Source organism: Orbicella franksi, chromosome 7, assembly GCF_964199315.1.
Source record: "Orbicella franksi chromosome 7, jaOrbFran1.1, whole genome shotgun sequence".
NCBI classification, from domain to species: domain Eukaryota; kingdom Metazoa; phylum Cnidaria; class Anthozoa; order Scleractinia; family Merulinidae; genus Orbicella; species Orbicella franksi.
In genome coordinates, this window is record NC_138151.1 from 23,621,565 (window position 1) to 23,647,241 (window position 25,677).

Sequence of the window (25,677 nt, forward strand, 5' to 3'; positions counted from 1 at the left end):
TTATTTTAGCTTGGGGCGCGAGAGTTTGTATATAAACAATATTCTCCATTTGGTGCGAAATTATGCTCGGATATTTGTCCGCGGACATTATCTGTTCCGAGAAGCGAACAGATAATGCTCACAGCTCACAGTTTTCCTCGAGCTTTGCTCTCGGAAAACTGTGAGCTTCGAGGAACTGATAATGTCCAAGGGCAAATATCCGAGCATACTTTTAAAGCCAAATGAAGACTATTGTATTTATTATCTTTCAAATAGTTCTCGCAATGGGCATTTGGGGAATATCATTGGATATTCCCCAGTTTTCGTTGGGGAATATTCAGTCACGTGATACGTTTAGACCAATCGCGTGCGAGCGAAAATTGTTGATGGATTACAATACCGGATATTCCGCAGTTTTTGCTGGGGCATATTCAATCACACGATGCATTTAGACCTATCATATTTGACGGATTTTGAGCATTTTTAAAACAAGTGCTCGGATGTTGTAAGGCCAATGAATAGTTACTCGATTTGCATTTTTAGATCAAGTGTCTTTGTAGTCAGGAATTTCTATGCACCATTTCTGTATCGGCTAGCGGAATTCTTGAGCTCAAACAGTCATCGGTTTCCACTCGATTTGTAAACGATCTCGGATTAAGCAATGTGTTATATTTTTAAACGCAAAAATTTCTCATCCTGCTCTGTAAACAGTGGTCCTTTGTGGTTATGGGTTGAAAGACGGGATACATTGAAATCGCTGAAATCGCGATATATGCCATATCGGTGCACTGATCACGCAAATAGAATTCCCCGCTGCCGCTAAAATTGACAACCCGCCTTCCGCTAACAATGTTCAAAATATTCATAACCGAAAAGCTTTGTCACAACCACAAAACACATTGCTATGATAAGCAATTTGGCTTTCGACAACGTAGCTCCACTGCTTTACAGTACGTTCTCCAGTCCGTTCGTTAAGTCAGGAACTGACAGTGAAAATGTTCGCGGTTTTAGAAGCGCTTTTTCAAAACTTTCAGTGCAGTTTATGCGAGACACATGAGACTTCTTGTACTTTTAACTGCATTTTACGTATAGTTTGACTTAATTTAGTAACAGAACTCGTTTGATACATGTTTTAATTTTTTTTATTCTTGCTTAATATTTACATCTACAAAATTACTTGTGTATAGTTTAAGTTCCTAAATTTCTTCACTTGCTTTGTAACGTTTCACAAATTTTAGAGAAGCGTTTCCATGGGTGGCAGCAAGTCTAACAGTTACTTGGACATGATATGTGCGATTGAGATGGATGTTAAAATTCTGATATCTTCATGTCACATTAAAGAAATACTAACACTAATACTGCATTTCTGAACAGCACGTACAAGTTATAGATACAAACTGAAGTTGATAAATATCGGTAAAATGGAGACACCTCTTAAAAGTTGCTTCTGGTTCGCCTAAAAAAAAAACTAAGTACTGCCAAAATCTTAATATCGCAGAAATATTTTATAAATGGTAACTGTCTTTGAAACTCCAATCTTTTGCGGCATGACTTTTACTTTGCAGATCACGAGAAACCTATCGAAAAAGAAACTGACGTTAACGGTCTTTGAGAAGAAAAGGCAATTATAGTTAGCAAGAGCACGTGAGCCGGTAGATCCATTATAGCAATGATAACTTCTAATCCCTACCTCATTCAAAATCGGCTGGAGCTTCTGTGATAATGTGATCTACACTGTATTCAACAGGTTCATCTGAAGATCGGTAACCAAACTAAAACTTTCGAGCCTAATGAATTTCAAATTGTATTTGAATTTTCTTTACAAGGGATATACTAACCTCAGCTTATTATATTAAACTACCAGAATTTTACGACCTAAGGTATATTAGAGTGATGTCACAAAGGTTTAGACTTCCGTCTCAATCACTGTCTCATAAACCATCAGATCAGTGTGGGAGAAGACGTCAGTAGCTCTGTTTGTGTCCCTTGGTGACACTTTTTCGAGATTTTCCTGGCGCCAGGGTATTTATGGCTCGACTTCAGCTCTACTGGATCGTAAACGCCCACCCTTCCATATTTTGTTGTGGCATCAACTACCTCAATTTCTACAGTTTTTGATAGAGAGACACTGCCGTCCAGAGTTTTCGTCGTTTCAAGATCGTGTCCACAATTTCCTTTTCCTAGAATGGCTCCCAGTTTCCCATTAACTTTTACCGGAGCGACATTGACGGGTCTTTCTTTTTCCCCAGATTGTAACTGCTCCTTACTACTACCGTCGGCGTTGGCATTCGTTGACACATCATCGTCTTCGTTTCCTTCAAGAGTGACATCAACAGCCCCGCTGTCCTGCACAGCGGCTGTGACCGTTGGCAGGTCAACTTTTCCAGTATCTAACTGGTTGTTTGTTAAGTTTGTTTCAGCTAAACCACTGATATCCCCAGGCAAACTGATGAGAGGAAGAATTAAGGCCAGACAGCAAGAAAACGACCACTGAGGATTTTTGCGCCATCCTCGGAGAAAACCATATATGTGCGCAACGTACTGGACTAAAAAATAACAGACAAAAGATTAACGATACATTTTATGCCTTTAAAGGAGCATGTGACAAGATTTAATATTGCTTTAAAATACTGAAAAAGATATTGGAAGTTAACTAAACCCAAACATAATAGTTCCGTTTTGTTAACAATTGTTTCGCAATGTAGCAAAACTATAAATAAGTCTTTTTGGCCAAGGATGCCAAGGATTGAAACGGATTGTAGCTTGAAAAAATGGGCCAACTTTTCTAAGTTTTACTCTTGAGCTGTGGAATAGCCAAACAGAGGTTACGATCTGTTTCCCCTTTGAGAAAATAGCTTGATATATTTGTTTTGGTGTTTTAGGCACACTTTAGTCATGAGCAATGGTACTTGACGGTCCTTGGCGTTAATTTGACCTCCAAACCATAAAAATCACCATGACTACCATGCCTGGTACAAGTGCCATGCCAGATCATTCCTTTAAACTCGAAGAAAACAATAACTTGTTTTCTTTGTTTCGATTTTTGAAAATATTGGATTTTATGCTTTTTTGGCATTGTTGGATCACTATTCATTTCATCGAATTTAAGTCTCCACTTTTCAAAAATGATACTTTAATCGCGATCAGTGCGTTAACAGTTCCAGTATGATGGGAGATTGTGACATCCGAATCCTTGTTGGTGCTGTTGTCTTCTGATGGATAAATTTACGACTTCTTTTGGACTTTCTCGAAAAGTTTGGAAATCACCTGCCTGTTATGCCATATGTCAAGCTTTCATTCTGGATATTTTTTTTCATGCACCATTAATTAATGTTCCATTAAACTTATTAATGTTCCATTGATTAGTATGTTGGTTGCGCACAAAAGCGAATCTGGAGAAACGGTTTAGATTATTTAAGTATACTGTATATCTTTAAAGATGAATAAATCTTACAGGCAAGGAGACCAATGACCAATGTATTTGCGCCAATAACTAAGATGTTGAGAGTCACTGTGTCCAGGTCGGAATCAGTCGAAGAGGGAAGCTGCTCTGCAGGGATTTTGCTAACAGCCCCAACACCCAGGTTAAAAACAGTAACAGCAAGGGACGTGGTCATTAATTGGTTTTCAAACGCGTCTTTTATTGGGCAATTCCAAGCAAAAAGGACACCATACATGCCAGCGATGACCCATGCCAAGCCAATGTAGGACCTGCTTTCTTGTCCCACAAGAATGAGCCCAGATGTAACGATGACTTTACGAGACATCTCTACTAATTCCCAATACCACGAGGAAGCCTTGTAGTTTTCGTAGAGGAAATGCATCGCTTTGATAATTTCGCTGTTAGAACTTGGATTGTCAGATTTCTCGCCGTTTTCTGTATCAATTATTGTCCTTCGCTGCTTCCAGAGAGTGACGAATGCAGTGATAGGAAGGGCAAGTACATAGACCGTGGAAAGGAACGCCACCATAACCAGCTTTTTGTACCGGTGATCATCACAACGTATGCTATAGTCTGACTTTACGTACTTCGCACAGATCTCTTCTCTCACGTCTTGGCAAAGCTCCCTACAGGCAAGTGGCAGGACAGTAGCTGTCTTGGAACACGTGCTCAAGTAGGTGACATACAACAAGAAAAATAAATTCTTGCACACGGCTTCTTTCAGCTGTGCGATTTTATCCCACTTCTCTTCCAGAGTGCCTTGTCTTAATATGATCGCTTTGCGCACTGCATAAATTACACCTGAAATGACAATAATAATAGCATTTATTGCCATTATTGCAAACAAGTTTGCAAAGGCATCCGCTTTCATGCTAGGAAAAAGGCAGTGCACAGGCGCCATCTGAAGAACGTTAAATTGGAGTACGCCTGAATAATAACCTATGGCTTGTAGGGACTCAGGCCATTTTATGTACGAGAAGGCTTCCAAACAACCATAAGTGACTTGGTAAAAGCCAATTGCGATCTTGATTTTGGATAAAAACATGTCTATAACGGATGGCTGGTCTTCTCTTTCCTGTTTCTTCCTTTTGCTGGTCCACACACAAAAAGCGGTGATCACCAAGAAAACAGCAAAGATGATTGCCAGCTGTCCAGCCGTCCACGCCTTTGATGGACATTTGGTGCACTTATGGAGTTGTTTATAGTACCCTTGCTGGCATACACTACAGAGCGGGCCTGTGTAACCATCCTTACAAGTGGAATCTATGCCACCCTCACAAGACTCTTTCTCCGGGCACTGATAAGGGGTTGGTAAGGCAAACGGGTATTGCACATCATCCTGGCTTAATGCTGGCGATGGTGTTACGAGGTTGGCTATATAAAGTCTGTAGCGATCTTTGCTTGTCTTGTTTCTCCATCTCCACCAATAACCAGGATTCAAAGCTGCGTACTCGTCTTGGCATTTTAGTTCGAGTCCACATTTCTCGCATTTCCCAAACATATGATTTCGATAGTGGCCTTTCAAGCATGGGCAGGCACGTAATCCAGCGAAGACGTCCGTCTCCGTCCCTATGGATGATTGAATAAGAAAAACGTGTTAACTTTGGTTTGTCTCCTCGAACGTTTAGTTAACGTTTCGTATTCGCAACCGTTATGCCTCTAAGCCTCGTTCAAACTCCAGCCTCTGGGTTTCAGAGACTGGTACCAGGGAAGGCTGTCAAAATTTCCAGGGATTTATCTGATTCTTTCTAAAATATTTTATGGCAATAATCAACAATGAAATGTTATGATGTCGTACTGGTATTCACGTTTTCGTGGCGCCCAAAGTTTGAATGTAAAAAAATTTTACCCTTCAGTTTTATTAACGACATGTGTGTTCGCCAGTGGCCTAGATTGTGGAGCGTTTGACCGCTGCGGGATAGGAGCGCTTTTTCACGGGAGCACATGAGGTCTGGAAATTCTCCTTGTCGAATGGAAACGTAGGACCTGGTGTCTGAAGAACTGTGCGAAACTGAACTGGTGATCATTAAAGACAAAAGATTTGTCATACTATTATGGTATACATTCTCTGACTATCGACCCTATTGATGAAAGACGTCATAATGTTATTGGTTTAGCCGGCAATCACGAACAACTTCCTCATCGCTACAAACTACTTATGAGAGACAAACTATAAACAGAGCCAACTAATTCTGATCAACCATGAATGCACGCACATTTGATTAACAGAAGCCGGAACGAAGGGCGCCAGTCACGACTTACTGTTTACAAATCCAATGACAACACTGGCGATCAACACTATCATGTATTCAGAGATCTAGAACAATAAGTAGGGGCACCTAGCGACAAGTTTCGATCGATATCTGTTCGGTGGAGGGTAGTTCGCCTTAAGTTTTCGGCGTCAATCAAAGAGTGCACTCAGATTGTTGTAACTGAAACATAGCTTAAAAGATTCACAGTAGGAAAATAATTGCCCCTATCTTTTTCGGAAGGGACATATTTGCTGTTTGTGGCAGTCAAAAACGTCAGCTAGCATTTTCGGAAAACAAGCAGTTTCCTAGAAAGTTCGTGGAAAGTTTACCTTTGCTAGCAACTTCTCAAAGGAAAATTTTGTTCCCTAAAATTTTCGGGCCATTAAAATTTCAGTTAAGGAATCCGAACAGATCAAATTCGTCTAGCAAACGGAAACATCACTTTAAACACGCTTCAAACACCATGAGGAACTTAATAATGTCTTTCTACAGCTTTTGCTTGATTTGGCTCGTTGGGTCAGTGCCCTTGAATAAGGTCAGTAGTCAGAGACTTGCGTTAGATGACTCGTGTAATGATGTCTTCTTCCGGCTTGAAGTTAGGAAAACGTTAGACAATGTCACCATAAACATTCGTTCTCAGGACTCCACTCACCACCTTATATGACTCCTAGATTTAAACCGTTTAGAAAAAGGGGTTTACCTAGAGGGCAAGTCTTGCAATCTTGTACTTGTGTCCCAGGTGCTTTATGAAATGCAACAAAGGACCCGTTGGGACATTTCCTGCAGCCTGTACTCACAAAGCCTGCAGTGTCGGAGTAGTAGCCTCCTGAAAAAAGGTAAATGGGGTAACTTTCAATAAACTAGGTAACTTCTTCGGCCTTCATTGATGCAATTCCACAAGACGCTTGGCATTTACTTTGGTTCAAGTTAATTTCGAGGATAATTGTAGCAGGCATGAAGCCTTCAATCCCACTTGGCAATGTTTTTGCTTGTGAAAATAATGACCATTATTTACCCTCGGCAGTATTTATTGCAAACAAAGGCCAGTGGGGCCGAGCAAATAATTCAAATAATCATGACATGATAAGAATGCCAACTGGCCGGAGACAAGCCATTTGCTATTTATAAGAATGACCGAAGAGTTGAACCAGGAACAGCCCCAGAACAACCCTAGCTTGTGGCCAGAGCGGGATTTGAACCCAGCCTCATGGATCCTCGTCAAAGAATTTAAGTTGTACTCATTCCAATTACAAGACTTTTAAAAGCCCTGTATGGAATAATCTTTCTTTTCGTTTTCTTTGTTTTTCTTTCGTGTTTTATTTTTTTGAGGTATGCGTGTCTTGTCCCTACAGCTGAATGAGAAAACATATTTTGGATGATAAAACTGCTCTAGATGAAAATTATTGGCTATGAAAATGCAATGGAGGGTGTAAACCTCAGGTTTGCGTTTGCGATTAAAGTATATATGAACGAATTACGTCGTAAGCAGAAGAAAGTAGAAAAAATGATATCCGAAACAAATAGATTCCATTTGCCAGTGCGTGTGTATTGTGATAACGCATGGAGGAAGTAAAAACGTGGTAACAAAATCTGTCACGATACTCGGCTGTAGTTCGAAGCATACTTCTTTGTTCTCAACACGTTTTGACCTCATCCATTCGTTGTTAGAGTGCACACGGGCTGCCAACTTGAATCTATTTGGTAAATATAAAACGAAACTTAATACAGATACCGGGTGGACAAGGTATGCATCCTTCAGCTCCCTGGGAAGAAGAGTTGGAAAACGTTCCCATGGGGCAGGGTATGAGGTACAAATAATCCGTGTGCTTTTGCGGTAGTTTGGTGAATCCTGAAGCCAACAGAGCGTCGACTGTTGCTTTACCAATTTCTTCCTCGGGATTTTTCACTTCAACGGCGTCGGTGACGGCTTCGTTGGGATTGCTAAAAAAGACGTAAAAAAGTCCAGCAGTTAAAGCGGTGGAAACATCGTCATCTCCATCAAAGTGAATGGTGAACAGATCGATTTTCAAAAGCTTTCAGACAAGTTAATATACTCAGACATAGTTATTGAGAGATCCGCATACAGGTAGATTATGCATCGCCCAGAGGAAAATTTCAATGTCCTTGGGATTCCAGTTTTTATCAATCTGGAATAAGAAAAAAAGGAACATTTCTTCGTTTACCCATATATCGTCCACACATTGCGTAACTTTGCGTGTCAAATTGCTAGCACGTATGGCATGTAACGATTGAAAAAATAGTGTTTGGGCAATGGTTAGCAAGCAAAGCAAAAAATGTATAGGTTAACATAGCTCACAGATTTTGCTCGTTCTTGATTAAGTAGTCAGTAGTAATAGCAGCGGCAGCAGCAGCAGCAGCAGTAGTAGTAGTAGTAGTACTACTACTACTACTACTACTACTAGTATGACTTTATGCAAGCGTCGAGGTATTTAGCTTTCAACAAATTAACTGGGGACACTTATAAAATCTTAAATGGATTTATCAAAAGTAAGATGTTTACACATATACAACTATACAAGTAGAAGAATCTAAACAGTAAAAAGAATCTCAAAGCATATTAAAACTAATCACACAGTATATTCCTTTAAGCCTAGACTAAGAGAGTGAAAAACGTAAGTCGCAATTCCTGCAGTCTTCTAACAGAAGAGTCAACTCTTGTCTTAATGCTTTGTGTAAAACTGTTCAATGTTGAACTCTCTATGTCCAATGGGTTTATTTTGCTTCATAGGAGGGGTCCAAGATAGCTTAAGTAAGGTTTAGTAAATGAGGAGGAGTGTTTTATCAAGTTTAAAACACGAGACGCAGCCGAGTGTTTTAGGACTTGATAAAACACGAATTGCTAATGTATTGAACGACTTCAAAAGCTTTACTGTACATCTATCCATTTTCACACTAATATTTAGAGTTTAGTTATTTTGGCCAAGAAAATTGGACGTAAAATTTAGTCGTGTTTTTATCAGATATAAAGACACCATTAAACATTCATTTCTTTTGTATTTCCTTCATGAATTATTAATGAGTTTTTGAATGAGTATTTACTAAACACTCGGGATTTCAAAGGGAAAATTCATATATCAAGAGAGGATAATTATTCTCTCTTGCATTTACTTCGCTTCCATTGTCTTACAAATAGAATAAAAACTTAATTATTTTAAATCCGCGACCAATGCATGGAGTACACAAACCAATCGAGAAAAAGAGCGCGTCTTCATTATGAGCTACTTTGACCGGTTTGACGAAACTGAAACGCAATGATGAAACAAAAGCAAGCGTTCAGCTCATTTCTTTTGCTATTTGACAACGCTTTATTTCAAAAGCCCTCTTAGAGGACATGTGGTTACTGGATAGGGAATAACTACAATGGTACAAAAAAGAATTGCAGAGTTTTGTTTTCATTGCAAAATATTTGTTTTCAAATTTAAAATGCTTGACACATATGCTCGATGCGAGGATAAGAAGGCCAAGACAGGAACGGCACTGGACGCGGGAAACTTTGATTCGCTAGTCCCCGTCGTGTCGCCAAACACAAAATGTGTTTTTTTCATATAGGACGGCGACCTCAATTACTCGTGTTACATAAAAGCTTTTCACAAAAGCAATGACATCCTTGAGAGGTAGAAGTCTTTTCGAGTAAAAATAGAACTGTAACCAGGATAAGACATATTGGAATAAAAACGTTCTCTGGTTAAAAATATATTAAACATAAGCTTTCGGCTATCAGTCTATAGCCTTTAACGAATGGAAAATGTGGCGCACAATCGAAAATAGATATTCTCAATTTTTCGCACCCCATTCGTATATATTTTCGCTTGCGCGCCACATTTTTCATTCGTTAAAGGTTATAGACTGATAGCCGAAAGCTTATGTTTAATATGTTTTTAACCAGAGAACGTTTTTATTCCAAGAAGTCTTTTCGTATTAACCTTAAACGATGGTGAACTGACGACGCCGAAATTATCGTTATATAAGCTTACATGAAGCAAACATTCCTAATCTGTCAGTATTTTAATAATAAAGAATCCAGAGAGTCCGTCTGAAGGGATCTTATCGACTATTATCGACTTGGTTCAGATGGCTTTTTGCCAGCAGAGCGTTTTATAATCCTGTCGAGGAATCCTGACTTAGGTTACTATTTATAAGGAAACAAACATTACATCTAATTCCGGGTGGTACGAGAAAATGAAATAAACATCAATTTGAGAATGTGCATTTATTTGCTCGATGAATGCTTTCAAGGCATGTAACAATCGTATTTCCAATCAAAACCTTTCGGAAACTGCTCAAAATCCTTCGAGAAAAATACTTTGGCACAATCGGTGAAAGCTGTGCCTGGTTATACGAGAAAGAAAGATAGAAAACTGAGAAAACATTGCGGCTACTCACGTGATTATCCAAACAATGTCACGTCATGTCGCAAGAGCGTGGGAAAACGAGTCTGCAATATCCTTCGGCCGGTCAGCGGCTAGGGATCGTAGTCATTCGTAATGCTCCGTAACGCTACGTTTCTACTAGCAAATTCGCATTTTTGTTTTCACTTCATTAGTGATATCAAATTAAACGGAAGCAATTTTAAACAGGAATAATAGTTATTTTTATTAAAACTTGCGTTTTAAAGGTGAAAATTGATCAAAAGAACTAGAGCAAATCTCGAGGTTTTTTCGGCCTCGCTTCGCGAGATCCGAAAAGTCACGTACTTACTTACTAACACACATGATGACATAAAGGTGACTGGCTAGAAGCCAGTAACTCACAAAAAATATGTATTGAGAGAAATTGTTTGGCCGTCGGGGGCAGTCAGATCATTGTAAGGACATCACGAAAAAAGTTGCACCCGAATAAATTCTCTGTTGTACGCGGGGCCCGCCTTTAATTAGAGTGCAATTACACTACTCAATTTCACACCTAGAGATTTACATTTGAGATTTACACTTCACACATCAAACCGTTTGATTGACAGCTACCGATTCTTTTACGAGAGTAGTCGGCATTTAGCTGGCTTTCCGAAAGCTTATTTATTCAATTATTATGCCGCGCATTGGGAAACTGGAAGTACCAGGTTCGAAACACAATAGAATTCTGAACGATGAGCGTAGCATTTCTTAGGCTTTTAGAAAACAAAAACAAAGCCAGGAAGTTGACGTCCTTGATCCACAACTGAACACTTGGTAAGTGAAAGCACATTTTTATTTGTTGTTGATGTTGTTGTTGATGTTGTTGTTGTTGTTGTTGTTGTTGTTGTTGTGTTTGTTGGGTAATAATACAAAAAATGATACATTACAATTTAGAGTCCAGTTTGCTTATGTTGATGAAAGAGCTGAGGCTCAATTTCTTCAAGTTTGCTCGTTGCAAAAATCTTGAAATAAGGGAGAGAAAATTTTTTAAATACAATAAACAACAAACAAAGTTCAAACAAATGCAGGTACCTACAAATTAAGTGAAATAACCTCATTAGCATATTGGTTGGCTTAGCTGGTTGGAGGTGGTTTGCCTAACATCTGCCTCTATTCAGATTGTCGCGTCATTGGGCAGTGAACCTAAGCTGTTGGCCTTGCCTCCTTCACCTCTGCTAGTACAAGCAATCTTGAAGGGAACGGAAAGAAACCCCCACACTATTCAAAAAGAGCTGGTAGGGAAGTTCTTTCTACGTGCTGAGGTCTGTCCCTTCACACATCTCATGGGTGGGGTGGGTGGAGATGGCGGGATGGGACCTGTCCCCAAAACCTGTGTTGGTTTCGAAACGTCTAAAGGGGTCCATTGTTCTGAGAAGGAGCAAGGGACATACATAATTATAACTTATTTATCGTTATAAATAACTTACAACTTATTTTTCATTGTTGACTTACACTTTCATTGAAGCATATTTATTGTCAAGAACTCTAAATGCCTTTGGTTCAATTTTCTTTATTGGATTATCTGACAAGATTCTAGCAGTAAAGCATAAAAATCAGCAACAACAACAACAGATTAAATGAGCAATGGAAACATGAAAAGGACATTGTACTTTAACCTTATCGGTTTTTCGCGCGGATTTTCACATCATACTGTCGCGAAAGCAAATCTTGCTATCAAAACAGTGCATGTGGGGTCCGTTTTTTACGTCACAAATAACCGGCATCGTTTCCTAAAGCAGTTGTCCCATAGAATAATGCACAGATTATTTGAGTTAGACGCTTGAAGAAGAAGAAGTAAAGTGTCACTTTGCAACTAGTACTGTTTATCAGTTCACCCCATTCAAGGCAAATAAGGTGATGATGCATTTTTATTTTCGCCGTAAGTACGCAACAGATATCTTTTGTTATTATCTAGCACATTGTAAACATGTCCAAACATGGTCGTGGCGCTAGCTCTCAATAATCACGTGGATCGCACTCAACAGATATCCTACGATATAGGAAATTTCACGTGTCACGGAGAAAAATGGTGGATTTTCCGGCTATTCTGCTGCAAACTCAGAAACCCGTGCTTCGTTTTCGGTATTTATTTACAAAACATTTTTCCTGCTTACACAGATATAAAGACACCATTAACCAGCTGTGTGTGTGTGTCTCTGTTTATCTATCTAGCGTGTTTTAACAAATTAAATGTTTTGTCTTACATCACTTGATTTGACCTCGAATTTAGATTACTGAATGCTCCGCTTGGAATCATCTCCAAACGATTGCTGCCTAGAAATCTAAAATGCACAAAACGTAACAGGGAAAACGACGTAAGATTAATTAAATACTTACGGTTAAACATTTCTTTAAATGGATCAACTGCTAACAACAATAACATATTAGGTGGTTCATTATACGTTTCACGGAAGCCGTGAAGATATTAGAGCTTTCCCCCTTCAGCGCTCATTTTCTGCTTGATGGGACCGAGTCAGTATGATCCCTGTTCTCACAAGCACCGTTCTGAATTGGCTTAGCAGTGCTCAGTCGAAGCGTTCCCAACTTTGCTGGTAAAAAACATCCAATATTCTTGCATCCAACACAATGGGTGTGTTTGAGTGCTGGGTGCTGTTGGATTTTGTTTTTGAAGTGCACTTAACCCATTGTTCAAAGACACCCTCTAAGTTCGACCTAAGAACGAAGTGAACGCTTTCACGTGTACTTACACACTGAATTCAAGTTCTTACCGACAGACAGGTCGGCAGATAGACAGAAATAAACGCGGACATACAGAGATCTCTTCTACTGGTATCGATGAACATCAGTTGGTCAGTATCACTGTCATTGTAACTGTCACCTCAATGTCATTGTCATTGCCACGATCAGTCTCATTGCCAGTGTCATTGTCTTTGTCAGTGACACTGCCATTATCAGTGACATGACAAAGACATTGTCATTATCATTAATTTTTCATTGCAGCTGCCAGTGTCAGTGTCAGTGACAAGTGTTATTGATACAGTAAAAACCTGCATAAAAGAACACGTGTTTTGGGGGTTCAGGTTGATTTTGTTCTTGTATATCGGGTGTTTTCTGCAAAATCAGCCTGAAAATGTTCTTAAGGAGTTCTTAAATTTTTTTCTAAAAATCAAATACTGCATAGACTGCCAACAGATTAAATCAATGGGCAAGCACAACATTTTAACTTAATTGATGGATGGAACAAAACCTTAACTGTATTAATCAAGGCTATAATATTACACTGGGGAGGGATAGCAGTTCTGGTGATAAACAACTCGTTATTCTAATCTAACTGGCAGCCAATTTTTTTTATATATATATAAGAGCAATTTCCGTTTTTCAGGCTGAATATGTTCTTGTGTATATGGTACTTCTTTGACAAAATTTCAGCCCGAGTGTTCTTAATCCACTTGTTCGTTTATTCTGGTTTTTACTGTAGCGTCAGTAATAGTATTAGTATTGATACCTTCATTTAAAGAACACTTAACAAAATTACTCATTTGTGATTGGTCCTGAGCAGCACAATTTATTCCAAATACCACTCCTTAAGACAAGGTTTCATGACAACGGTGCGTGAGCTTAGCCAAACGTTGCAAATTTGAATGTTTTGACGAGTGAAACTGGACGAAAAGGCGTATAAACTAAAAGGCACATAAGTTACCATTCTCTGGAAGACCCTGGAATGATTTGTTGGGCTAATTTATCAGAATAAACGATAATTAACAAGTTGCGCGACGGCTCATACAATTGGTAGTTTTGTTGAGCGAACTATAACTATAAAAAAAAAAAATGCACAATCTTCTCGTACAATTCACTCCCTTGTACCTATTAATCACGAATTGTACTCGAGTTCGTGCGATTTCCTATACAAATTTGAATCTCATGTGGATTACAATATATATTTTAACTAAATTTAGCGTTCCACACACCAGAAAAAAATCACTCCGTCTTTGCTTTACTTCACAACTTCAACACAAATTTGGTGGTTTTATACATACAGGTATTGGAGTTCGGTAGTATTAGCAAACGTTGCATTTGATATCTTTGATATTTTGTTGTTCCACAAAGAGCTGATGCAAATAAAAACAAAATGGCAAAATCAAGATAAGAGCTGTGTAGAAATGATAACGAAGTTCGATCATCATATGATACTGTTGTGATATGTTTCGGTCCTCAAAGGAGACCACTTTGCGAACTTTGAGTATTTAATATCATAGGTAAATGGCTGGTGTTTGTAGCCGATATAACTCTCGCTCTGATTGGCTAAGCGCGAAGGCAAAATTCTCCCGTAATGCCCAGGGGCCGACAATAAATTATGCAAAAACAAAACAAAACTATAAGCTGTTTTTTTTTTCTTAAATTCTAATCGTAACTGTAACAAAATTCTCGCATCTGATTGGCTATCACCAGCTACGATTTTCGCCCAAATAGGACAGTGTAATTGGACTGTACGTGTCATGCCAAAGTAATTGGACAGTACAGTCCATCGCGCGCGCGCGCTGCAAGAGGGTAGTTTTTCTCTCATTTCTTTCTCGGATTTTGTTACAGTTACGATTAATTGGTAACAGGACTTCGTGTCGTCCAATTCGGTCTGTAATCATAATCGTGATGTTGTTAATCACTCGTATGGTCACAGACCGAATTGGAATCCACTCAGTCCTATTACCATTATATATCATAAACAATTTAGTAACCTTTAACGTACGGTATTAACGGAAAAATTTCAAACCTCGTTGTTGCTGTGTTGACCTCGCTATCACTCGGTCAGTATGGCAGAGCGTGACTTTGAAATATCACTCATCAAATCACTTTTTATGGAACTATATTTTTTCCTTTGATCAGATGTTGTACGCTACTCCTTCAAAGTTCTTATTTATGGTGACTTATATACGTACAGGAAGTCTAACTTGTTTAGCATGCCAAATATTCTGTCAGGCAAGACTGTAATGTTGTTTGACTGCAAAAACCTGATAAAAGAAACAAAAGTTGTCGCACGAAATTTGACCGTAACCAATTTCTAGTTGAGATTTTGGGCTTCTTTTCCAAAAAATTGCCTGTACATTCCCTTTACTAGTAAGCACAGGATTACTCTCCCAATGGTGCTACAGAGCTAGCGAACGCACATTTTTTCCCGTAATTGGGGATAAAGATAAAGTCAGGTTCCAAATCAATGTCGTCGAGTACTTTATTTCCACTCACAGGAAACGAATCTTTTTGAAGTTGTCGAACGCTCCTTTAGGCAACTCCGTTATGAAGTTTGATTCTAAATGCCTGCAATTAGGTAGTATCACATAAATGGAACAGTTTAATCTGTTCTAAATAGCAGAACCACATACACTTGAACGTAATAGTTTCTTTAATCTGATAGAAACACGTCCCATTTCACACTTTATTCAGAAGTAAAACGCATTACGCTCTCCTGTTTATTTTTTCTGCTTAACAGTTGCTAGTCCCATAAACGACCGCCCCACTTCTCGCGTCTTCTCACTAGACACCCTTTTTCAACCCTTGCCAATAATTTATAAGCTATAAGAAAATAATTAACACCATGAAACAGTTTTGCGCTAAAATTGATTTGGACCAGACTCCCTTGGCCTAAGGGCCCGTGCGCACTTGGTTGAAAAGATTTGTTTGGCTCTGACAAAAATCTCGACAAATTTTGTCTCCACCAAATTTTGACATTTTCAGCCATTTTAACGCCTGCAAATTGTAAAATCCGACAGTTTTGACGCTTGACAAAAATTTTTCCTGCTCGAGGCAGGACGACGGCGCTTTTGAAGTTTGGTACGGCTTGGCAAAATTTTGGTAGGACGAAAAGCGCCGTTCGCACTTAGCTTGCATAACGGAACTGATGACAGATATTTTTTCTCGAAATAAACAAAAATTCGCCTAGTACGTACGGGCCCTAACTCTTATGCTGTCATTCAAATAAGGAATAAAGTTTTTACTCCATATTAAAACAGTCTTACAGTTTCCAAAGCTCTGTTAGATTAGCAAACACGCCATCAGGTAGAACTTTAATGGCGTTTGATGACAAATACCTGTGAACAGCCAAAGAAAAATTAGGCTTCCTGGAGAAATCTAGGCTATAGACGTTTCGCTATCAAGGAATTAAGTCATCAACTGTTTTTCTTATAAAAGATCCTTTCCTTACAGAAAGAAGTCTTAATTCTATTTGGCGACCGACTACGTGAATAAACATAAAGAAACATGCCAGACGGGAAAAAGAGCGGTTTTAATTGATTGTCATAAAACGAAACCCAAGGAAATATCCAGGGCCAGTCACAACAGACGCAAACGGCCCATCAGAATTTTAAGCAATTGCATGCAATAGGTCATTTCCGAATTACCTCAGGCCCTCTTTCTGAAAGCGAGTCTTTGTGCTCACCCTTTCATATGCAAATCAATGAGTTAAATTTGCTTGTGAATGAAAACTGATTTGCATATGAAAGGATAAGCACCTAGATTCGTTTTGAAAACTGAAGAGGCCTGAGGTAATTCGGAAATAACCTATTGGCACCAAGCACGGCAAAATGCGTGCGTGGAAGTTGCGATTACTTTTAGTCAGTTTTGATTCTTATTGGTTGAAAGTGGTTACCAATCATCGGCGTGGAAAGTTCAGTGTTCCAAGGAAAAAACACACACAGATATTCATGAACTGCTTGTACTGTTTGAAATACGTAATCATTTTTTCTCGTACTGGTGGATCATGGGAGAGAATTAAGGGAGTGGAAGATCCACGTTGGCGGTCTTTCAGAGATATTATTGGCATTGTTCCCCTGCTAAATGTGACAGGTGCACCACTTTTGACTTGAACGGATGCCGTTTTGGATCTGTTTTATGCTTCGTGAGTATCACCGCTGAAATTTTCTTGAAGCCGCAATGGCCATCACATCCTTCCCTCACCCTCCCATCCACATCTTGTTCGGAAATCAAGAAAAATAAAAGCCCAGGAAAACTAGACATGGGTTATTGATAGAGGTGAATAAATACTTTAACTGCATTTTCTAGGCACGGGTCACATCTTGAAGTACGCAGCTGTTAGAGCTTAGTCTTCTCTTCACTTACAGATCGCTTAGATATTTCAAGTTAGAAAACGCTCTTCCTGGGAGCACAGTAATAGAGTTTGATGACAAATCGCTGTGAACACGTGAACAAATACTTTAGATTTACTGGTAGACTGCAGTTTTAACCTAAGATGGTCAACTATATCCAGAGGTTTGATTCATAATTTAAAATTTAGTCCCACGATCGTAGTTCTTCTAGCTCTCGAAAGCGTTCTAACATCGTTATACAACATTATACATGTTGCTGGTAAAAAGGTTTAGAACGTTTACCTCTATACCTGAGATGATTTTCCACCAATTTTAGTTTATTGGATGAATTATTTGCTGTCGGTCAAACATTTGTCTCTCTTTAAATAATGTCAAATGTTAACACTATTTGAATGTTTTGTCGAGCGGTTAAGGTTATTCCTCAGTATTGCATTGCGCATCCCTATTGCGCATAATTTCACGCGTGATTAACGCGCGCGCATTAAAAAATCGCGGCTTTTTCTTCACAGCTGGACCTCGCCATAGAGGTAAATCGTCATTTTCTCGCAAACGAGTATGGTGACTTATCATTTTTTTCTGTTGTTTTGAATTGAGTAATAAATTTATCTGTGTAAAATAAATATGGACAAATTCTCAGTGTAGAACAAAAAGCAATCGTCGGAAACGTGAATTTAGCAAGCAATCGTGACTACAATCATGGTGCTATTATAAGGATTTATATGGGTATAAACAAGGTGCTGTTGCCCCTAAACGAACATGGGGACCCTTCATTTTTATTTCAAAATTAAATTTAAGTTCCTATAATATAAACAATCAATAGGCAAAGTTTCACAAAAATCTCAGCGCAGGTTCTATTTCAGTGGAATTACCTTAAACGTTGAGTCGAAAAACCATCGTCTCCCCGAGCTGCCCGGCCTCGCCTTGATTTCATTTCATGATAAAATTGCAACGATTCCAATACAAAATAGATAAGGGAAATCAGAAAAAAAACTATTTGGACTTAGCTTCATCGACCTCAGATGACTTTTTGATTTATGAAACTTAGTTCTCTTTTTTTAATTTAGCACTAACGCGGAATTACAAAGAGAGGCCAAAGGCAGAGGCTTGAAGACTAAATGCGTATGTGTTTGTTAAAGTTGTCATACATTCGATTCTGAAGACAAATTGCTCTAACTGTTCCACTGGAGCTTTGTTTTCATGAGGTCTGGTCTTTTTTTGAGAAAACACAAATAAAAAGAAGGTGTTCCCTTGGTCTGGGAAATAAACCCTAAGAGGGAGTCGTTGGTTAAACGAGAAATCAAACGGTGTTTTTGAGTCGATCTGGTGATAGCCTCCCACGTAGTTGTTTTTAGGGGACTCCGATTTCACCTCCTCTCCACAAACAAGTCATTTTGTGGGGAGGTGAAATACGAGTCACCTAAAAACGACTGCGTGGGAGGTTAATCTGGTGAGTACTATCCGAAAATCCGACGAGAGTGTATCTCGTTATTTCAAGACAATTTGTGATCCTTTATCCTGTTCAAAATTATATTAATGATGTTATATTCAACAACACTTTTTATTTTCGGAACTACGATTTTAGCATTTTTGGACAAGAAAATCATAGAGGAACCTTTAACTTTTTACACTAATGGGGGATGGGAAAACAAAAGGTAGTCGTTTTCTGGTTGTATTACCGAGTCAATGGTACCGAGTTAACTTACAGAAACACTAGCTCTTTCAGATTGCCAAACACCTCCTCAGGAAGGACTTTGATAGAGTTGTTCGACAAATCCCTTGACGAAACACAAGGAAAGTCAAATCAGTGAAGGAACTAACATAATATGCTTTGTGCGCGGCGCATGCGGTTAAAACTGGTAGTAGTAAGGCCTGTTGATGTTCAATAACGAAAACTTCGTTCAGTATCTCTATATCAAAATAAATCTTCCATCAATAAGGCTTGCTCATTCTCGGCGACAAGCGCCTGTTTATGAAATTTTTCATTCGCATCATGATCCTTACCAGCATGGGATAAATATGGCTGAGCTTGGCTGCTGTGGATCTGTCGCGAAGAAAATTTCCTACAACTGCACTCAGCCGGCTTATTTGCTAGTGAAAGGCTTCATCAAACTCTCTTAGCTAAACCCATTTGAAATGACCCTTTCAAATCGTGATATATCGCATGATAATTTTTTTTAGGGCTAGTCTCACTTTTGTCCTGAATTTTTTGTTTCCATTACCCATTCCTGGTGCTATACAAAGAAAGTTGGCACTGACATAGGTCCAAGCGTGACTACATGGTTTGCCTTTTGCTTGGAACCACCTTTGTCTGGTTATATGTGCTAAGCCTTGCTATGGAGTAAATTCAGATGATATGTTAACGTAGAGGGTGGCTTTACTCAACAGGAAAAGATTCATCTGTATCCTGGGCAGCTTATAGCTATTTGGGAAAACCAAACCTTTGCAAGGGCTGGTGGAATCTAGATAGAAATTTTGGGGTAACCGAGGATTTTTAGAGATATTTTTAAATTAATCATAGTGAACAAGTAACACCAGATTGAAATTTTCATTACAATTCGGTGCTCAATTCTACTCAAAACTGAGTGACCACCTCTGGACTTATTTTTAGATCCCTCTAGCCCTCATTAATTAAGATCTGCCTTTCTCACATAATTATATGAAAACCGCAGGAGTACTTTTGCTTAAGGAAGCACCGTCTTAAAGAAACCCTGTTCTCGGACAATCTCAGAAGTGCAGATGCACAATCAAAATACACGACACCGCCCTTAAATGCTTCAATTTTCACTTACAGGAAATCTAGTATCTTCAGGCTTGAAAACACCCCTTCAGGTAGCCTTGTGATATTGTTGGATTTCAGACGCCTGAAAGAAAGGTGAGGCGGTATTTTATTCATAGAATACAAAATTTCCTACTTAGCCGTTCGTCCCTGTTATTCAGCGGCAAGTTCAAAAGGTATCGGGATTGCGATTCGGATCCTACGGAATATCTTTTAAACTATACGCCATGTTTGAGTTCTTACTGCACTTTCAGATGGAAGGAATTTTATCCCGTTGATCCATCTCCCGATAGCACTATGCAAAAAGTCAGCATATGACGTTTATTTTGGGAAGATTTTTGCAGGAAAATCATGCGTAGGCTACCATGCTTATGAAGGGTGGTAGCGCTGAAAATCAGTTTCATTCAGTTGATCTTGACTATAACATCCACTGGTTTCTTGACCACTATAAACAACAGCGTTTAAACATTTTTTTTTTTGGAACATTTTCTTGTCATGTACGGATAGGGTAATCCGTGTTGAGAATAACCTTTCTTCTGGAAAACGTTTTTTTCTCCGTATCCTTTAATTCCTAAACCCAGTCACAAAAGAAGACGTTTTAATCTGTGTTTGTTTTTAAGGCATATTCCACCCAAAGTATCCTCGCTATCATAAAAAATGACGTACAAGGTGTAAAGTTTTGACTGTTTCAAAAATAAACGTTCTGGCAACGCTGCAATATGGTTTGATGACATATCCCTAGGAAAACAAAAAGGAAAAGAAAGAAGTCATGGAAGGAACTTTTATGTCTTTCCTCGGCATATTGTTGTGCTAACTGTATTATGACAGGGCCTGGAAAGAGGTAAGATACTGTTCAATTAGTGCATACCCCCTCCCTCCCATGACACAGTTGTCATGTAATCGGCAAGATCACATGCTCAGTTGTTATCCCGCGCCGGGTCAACCTTGGTGTGAACACGTGCTTCAGTTTATCCCTCCTTCTTCCCTAACACATATTTTGTACAATACAATGATTTGCAATTAGCCTTTCATTTGACCCGCGCTGTTAATGCCTTTCAAGGTTTGTTGACTGTCGGTGGTCGTCCTAGTACGTTGAATGAACATTCGTTTAAGTTTGTTTCCAGTACAATAATCTTGACTTACAGGAGGAAAAGTTTTGTGAGGTTGGCAAACACTCTCTCAGGTAAGAATTCAATTGCATTTGAAGTTAAATACCTGTGAAAAGATAAGCCGTTAAAACTGAATATATAGGTTTTTTTTCTTAAGCAAAAAAGACATGCTTGTATTTGTTGTTTGTAGTACGAGTAGTTCTCGTTTAAGATTTCGGATAACATTTGGGAGCGGGGGAGGGCAGGTTTGAATTTTTAAGTTGACGTACCACAGCCTAAAAACATAATAAGTAAGAGAAGACAAGGCACGGAGGCCACATTTCGGAGTCTTGCATATCATGGAATAACCTTGAAAACAATTCTAGCGATTTGTTCTTTGTTTTGTTTCATAGTTTTTACACTTTGTACAAATCAGATATCTAATTACAGTAAGGATATACAGTTAAAGGCGCGTTTTGGCTCGCAATCGTGTTCTTACAGATATTTAAGATCCCGCAGATTTGCAAATACCCCTTCAGGTAATACCCTGATCGCGTTTGATGACAAATACCTGTAAAATGGTAAGACTTCAACAAATATAATTCTATCAGACTTGCGTATATTATATGTACCTAAAATTGCGTGACTAAATTACTATCCCCCATTCAAGGACTTATTTTTATTTACCAACTTTTAAAAAAATGCCGCTTCCAGCAGCATCTCTTAGACCCATTATAGAATCATTTATTCAGAATATGACGTTTGGTGTCGACGACCCAGAGATGGTCAGAATAGGAATGTCACGAGGTTAAATTTTGTTAGTCTAGAAATCCCATGCATTTTACTTTTTTCGAAATCACGCTGGAAGTTCTATCGTGCTCGTGTAACATAATTAAATCTTACTGTGAGCAAATGAGCAAGTGATAAATTTTTCATTGTCTTTCAGCTCATGTTAGAAGAGAGCAGCCATTGTGAATGCAGTTACAGGCATCAACAAGGCTATTAACCTTACCCTAACTACCTAACAACGGTAAAAGCTATTAATAATAGGGAGTCTAGGAAACCACGATGGCGACGCCGAGGACAACGTCGATTTAAAAATGAACTGATATTGTACTTGCGAATCTCGCGATAATCTAAAGTCATTAAGTTTGTTTCTCACTATCAAAACTTCCTCGAAACTGGATATGGAACACAGCGTTAATTTCGAAATAGAAATTTTGAAAATTAGCCGTCGTCGTTCACGGTCTCCAGATAACGCAGAATTTGGTCATTTCACGTTGTTTTACAGAGGACGACAAAGAAATATACCAAGAATTACAACGCACTTGCACCGCCATTGTTCTGCTCATTAAATCTTTTGTTTAGCGACGTTCCCGTTGCCGATGCCGTTGTGGTTTTGTTACACTCCCTACTACTTGATGTTACTGCCCTTACGCGTGATGTCATGCACTCTTTAGTTATGATCCCGAGATGCGTTGCGAGTCAAAAAAGCATGTGCTTGATCGAAGTAGTATACCGTCACCGTCAACATTATAAGGACACAAACGTCAGTTTTGGTTTCGTTCTTGCCTGTTTTTTTCCCGTATTCATAGTTGTAATTTTCCTTTGTTGTTAGTTTTCGAAACCGTACGTTCGTACAAGCAACGAATTACAAGTACGCGTATTCAAGTTTATGTAGTTTTTAATCATTTGAGTGTAAAAACAGTGTAAAAACAATGACAGGTTTGTTCTTCCTGACCCAGAGGCCAGGTAACTAAGCACGCAGCTGTAATTTGGGGGGTAGAGTGTGTGCCATGTTGGAGGAGTAAACCAGTCTTCTGGGAACTGAACTCTATTTTTATGCAAAATATTTTTTTCGTTTCAATAAACCAATATGGCCGCTGGTCACGTGAACGAATACCCGCTATTATGAAACAATACATAGAAGCTACACGTGGTGTACTGATTTTATCACTTACAGTTCCTGCAGCTTTGTCAGTTTTGCAAACACGCCATCGGGTAGGAGTTTTATAGCATTTGAAGACAACGTCCTATTAAACATTTTTTGAAGGTTATTAAACTTTTTTTGAGGTAACAAGTTTGGAGGCTATAGCTAGTTCTGATCTCACACTAGTTTTACCTCAAGCAAGATGTGTTCTTTTCCCTCGATTCCAAAAAGGACAACAAAAACCAATGAAGCACGAAAAAGGCGTGCAAAACTACACTTTTGTTATATTTGAGGTCGAATTTATCTATTTTTATCCTTAGTGTAGAAACAAACATAAAAAAAAAACGTTGTTTTAAGTGTTGTTTTTATGGTGAAAGTAGTAGTTGTGGTCATTGTAAGACACATTTCTGATCAATATCTCTTGCTCTTGGCATCATCATCATCATAATCATGTAACGCCGGCAAACGGCGTCCTGATTTATGATAATATCCACTGAGAGCTGCCATTCGATATTGTCGCTTTGTTGTTACCGTAACGCTTAATCTTGACTCACAGCCTTTCTAGATTAGTCAGATTCATAAACGAATCTTCGGGTAGCGTTGAAATAGTGTTGGACGACAGATCCCTGTGTAAATAAACAATTAACGTTAACTACTTGTTTCCCGTTTTGTGAGGTATGACTATAAGACAAAGGACTCCCCTGCCTTAAATACGGACACTGCCAAGACACCTTGCAAATAATTGGACTGGGCGAGCCGTCAGTCATTTTATTCTAGACGTCGAGCCGTCAACATCGTAGCGTAAGGTTCACCCGGGAAGGTTCCCAGCTCACGACATAGTCATTGCGACTCGAAGATGTCAGTATAAGTGAACTGAAACGAAAGAAAAAAATTCGAGAAGGCTGCGAATCGTGGTTATTGGAGAAACAGGTAGGGGCTCCAAATTCAATTGTAGCCACAGTGTACCGTGACTAATATTTTGGTCGTTTAAGCACTAATAGGAATAGTCATTTAGAGTTATACAGCTAATGTTAATGGTTAAAACCACCTATTACCCAAAGTTAATTTAACTGTTTTCATTTGTTGACAATTTCGATTGTTAAGAATGATTATAATGACTATTGCTATCGGTCGTGACTATTTAAAATAGTTATTTTAACTACAATCCCGGACAGAAGTAGTTGGGACAGTTGAGCTAGATCACGTAACCTCTATGCCCCCTAATCAATGTTGGAAAAGGTCGCGTTTTTTTTTTTTTTTTTCAACAAAAAGGGGAAAAATCTCCTGATTATCAACATTGTAAGTGGGGAGAGGGGAGAACCTGCTTCATGTCCCAACTTTTTTGTCTGGGATTGTAATCAATTTTTACAGTGTATAGGCAGTGTCCTTGTTTAAACTAAATTTTCCCCAACGGTATCTTTCGGAGACTTTATTCCGTTTTCATGTTTTGGAGGTCAAAAAAAATCGAAGAACCATCAAATACCACTTTTCATAACGAAAATGCTCCTAGAATATCAAGCCAAATTCTTAAAAGGGGAGCAAACCATAACCTGTATATTTGGCTAATGTTTTCCACAGATTACTCACAGTATTTGCAGCTTTCTTAGTTTACCAAAGACAACACCAGTTAGACGTACAATTGCGTTAGAACGAAGATCCCTGTTAATAGTTACGAAAGAGGTAGTTATAATAAAGTCATACATAAAAGTAAAAGGAAAGTAGTATTGAAGGCAGTGTTTAAGGTCGTGTAGTAATGTTGACGTTTTAAGACTGATGGCCTTTCAGAGACAAAAAGTCTTTCAGATGGAAGTCCTAGGTCAGGGATCGGACCGCGCAGGGGAAGGGGCCACCCCACTTTTTGTTTTGGAAAAAAATGAATTTAGTAAAATAGATTTTCAAAAATAAAAACTGTTTTAATAACGGACTAATAGTGGTCGGCTAAAGCTGTTGGGGGTCACGGGGAAACATCCAAGCCTGACGAAATAAGTTTTAACCGTTTCTAGAGTCACTTCTCTCTCTCCTTTCCCCGTCAGTTGAAGAGGCGGGAGCAGCCCCTGCACTCTAAAAATTGCTCCGCGGGCCCTGTAGATTCGGTGTACCACATTGACTTTCTATTAGTATGCTGCATGGAATATTTCTGTCCTCTGTCGTACTTTTTTGATCACAAGTTTGTATAGATAATGCATCCAGCTAGCGAAATTGACATTTAGTGACGCCTTCTTTTCAAAACTGCTTCGTTTTGTAGATATCATCTTTAAACTCGACGAAATTCAACAATCTTGCACATTTTACAAAGAAATGTACAGAGAGCAGACGTGTGTACTCGTACGCCATACGGGAAATTCAAATTGCCTGGTACTCTTTGAGTTTGAATGAGATCTAAACCTCCTAGAAACTTCAGAGCTTTGCTAAAATCAGCATGCAATGGGGGATATCCTTGTACTTGTCTTGTCCTATGCTTGTCTACCTGGCTTGCCATTTAATCTCATATTTAAAATCATTACGCCGGCAATTGTAAAATTGTGTCATTCACTGATTCGCTCCTTACTATTTCCTGGTGGAAGTATTAGATGTGTAGCAAATGATATTTGCATGCCTCAGATTCTATACTAATGTCATACTGCATATTAATTAAATATTAGGTATCACCATAATTATTGAGGCATGCATATTGGGGACTATAACCGACGTTCCACTCACAACAGCACCAGATTCGTCAAGTTATCAAACAAATAGTCGGCCA

The 25,677-nt window shown here is 38.8% G+C and overlaps 3 protein-coding genes and 1 long non-coding RNA gene across 4 annotated transcripts in view; 1 reads left to right on the top strand and 3 right to left on the bottom strand.

Moving 5' to 3' along the window:
• The window catches only part of LOC145492241 (uncharacterized), a 629,788-nt gene that overhangs the window by 571,382 nt on the left and 32,729 nt on the right, over positions 1 to 25,677 (top strand). The window lies entirely within an intron of this gene.
• On the bottom strand, positions 1,063 to 7,737 carry LOC145492297 (cysteine repeat modular protein A-like). The gene is made up of 5 exons (XM_081471716.1): positions 7,728 to 7,737; positions 7,406 to 7,614; positions 6,374 to 6,499; positions 3,434 to 4,990; positions 1,063 to 2,525 (listed from the first exon to the last, which is right to left on the bottom strand). Exons 1-5 carry the CDS (start codon positions 7,733 to 7,735, stop codon positions 1,921 to 1,923), a joined length of 2,505 nt encoding a protein of 834 aa, XP_081327842.1. The 5' UTR covers positions 7,736 to 7,737; the 3' UTR covers positions 1,063 to 1,920.
• LOC145492689 (uncharacterized) lies at positions 10,969 to 15,244 on the bottom strand. The gene is made up of 5 exons (XM_081472095.1): positions 14,981 to 15,244; positions 14,084 to 14,155; positions 12,290 to 12,367; positions 11,538 to 11,618; positions 10,969 to 11,047 (listed from the first exon to the last, which is right to left on the bottom strand). Exons 1-5 carry the CDS (start codon positions 15,001 to 15,003, stop codon positions 10,969 to 10,971), a joined length of 333 nt encoding a protein of 110 aa, XP_081328221.1. The 5' UTR covers positions 15,004 to 15,244.
• LOC145492541 (uncharacterized) lies at positions 18,718 to 21,976 on the bottom strand. The gene is made up of 2 exons (XR_014050014.1): positions 19,930 to 21,976; positions 18,718 to 18,915 (listed from the first exon to the last, which is right to left on the bottom strand). It is a non-coding gene; the product is annotated as an uncharacterized LOC145492541 (long non-coding RNA).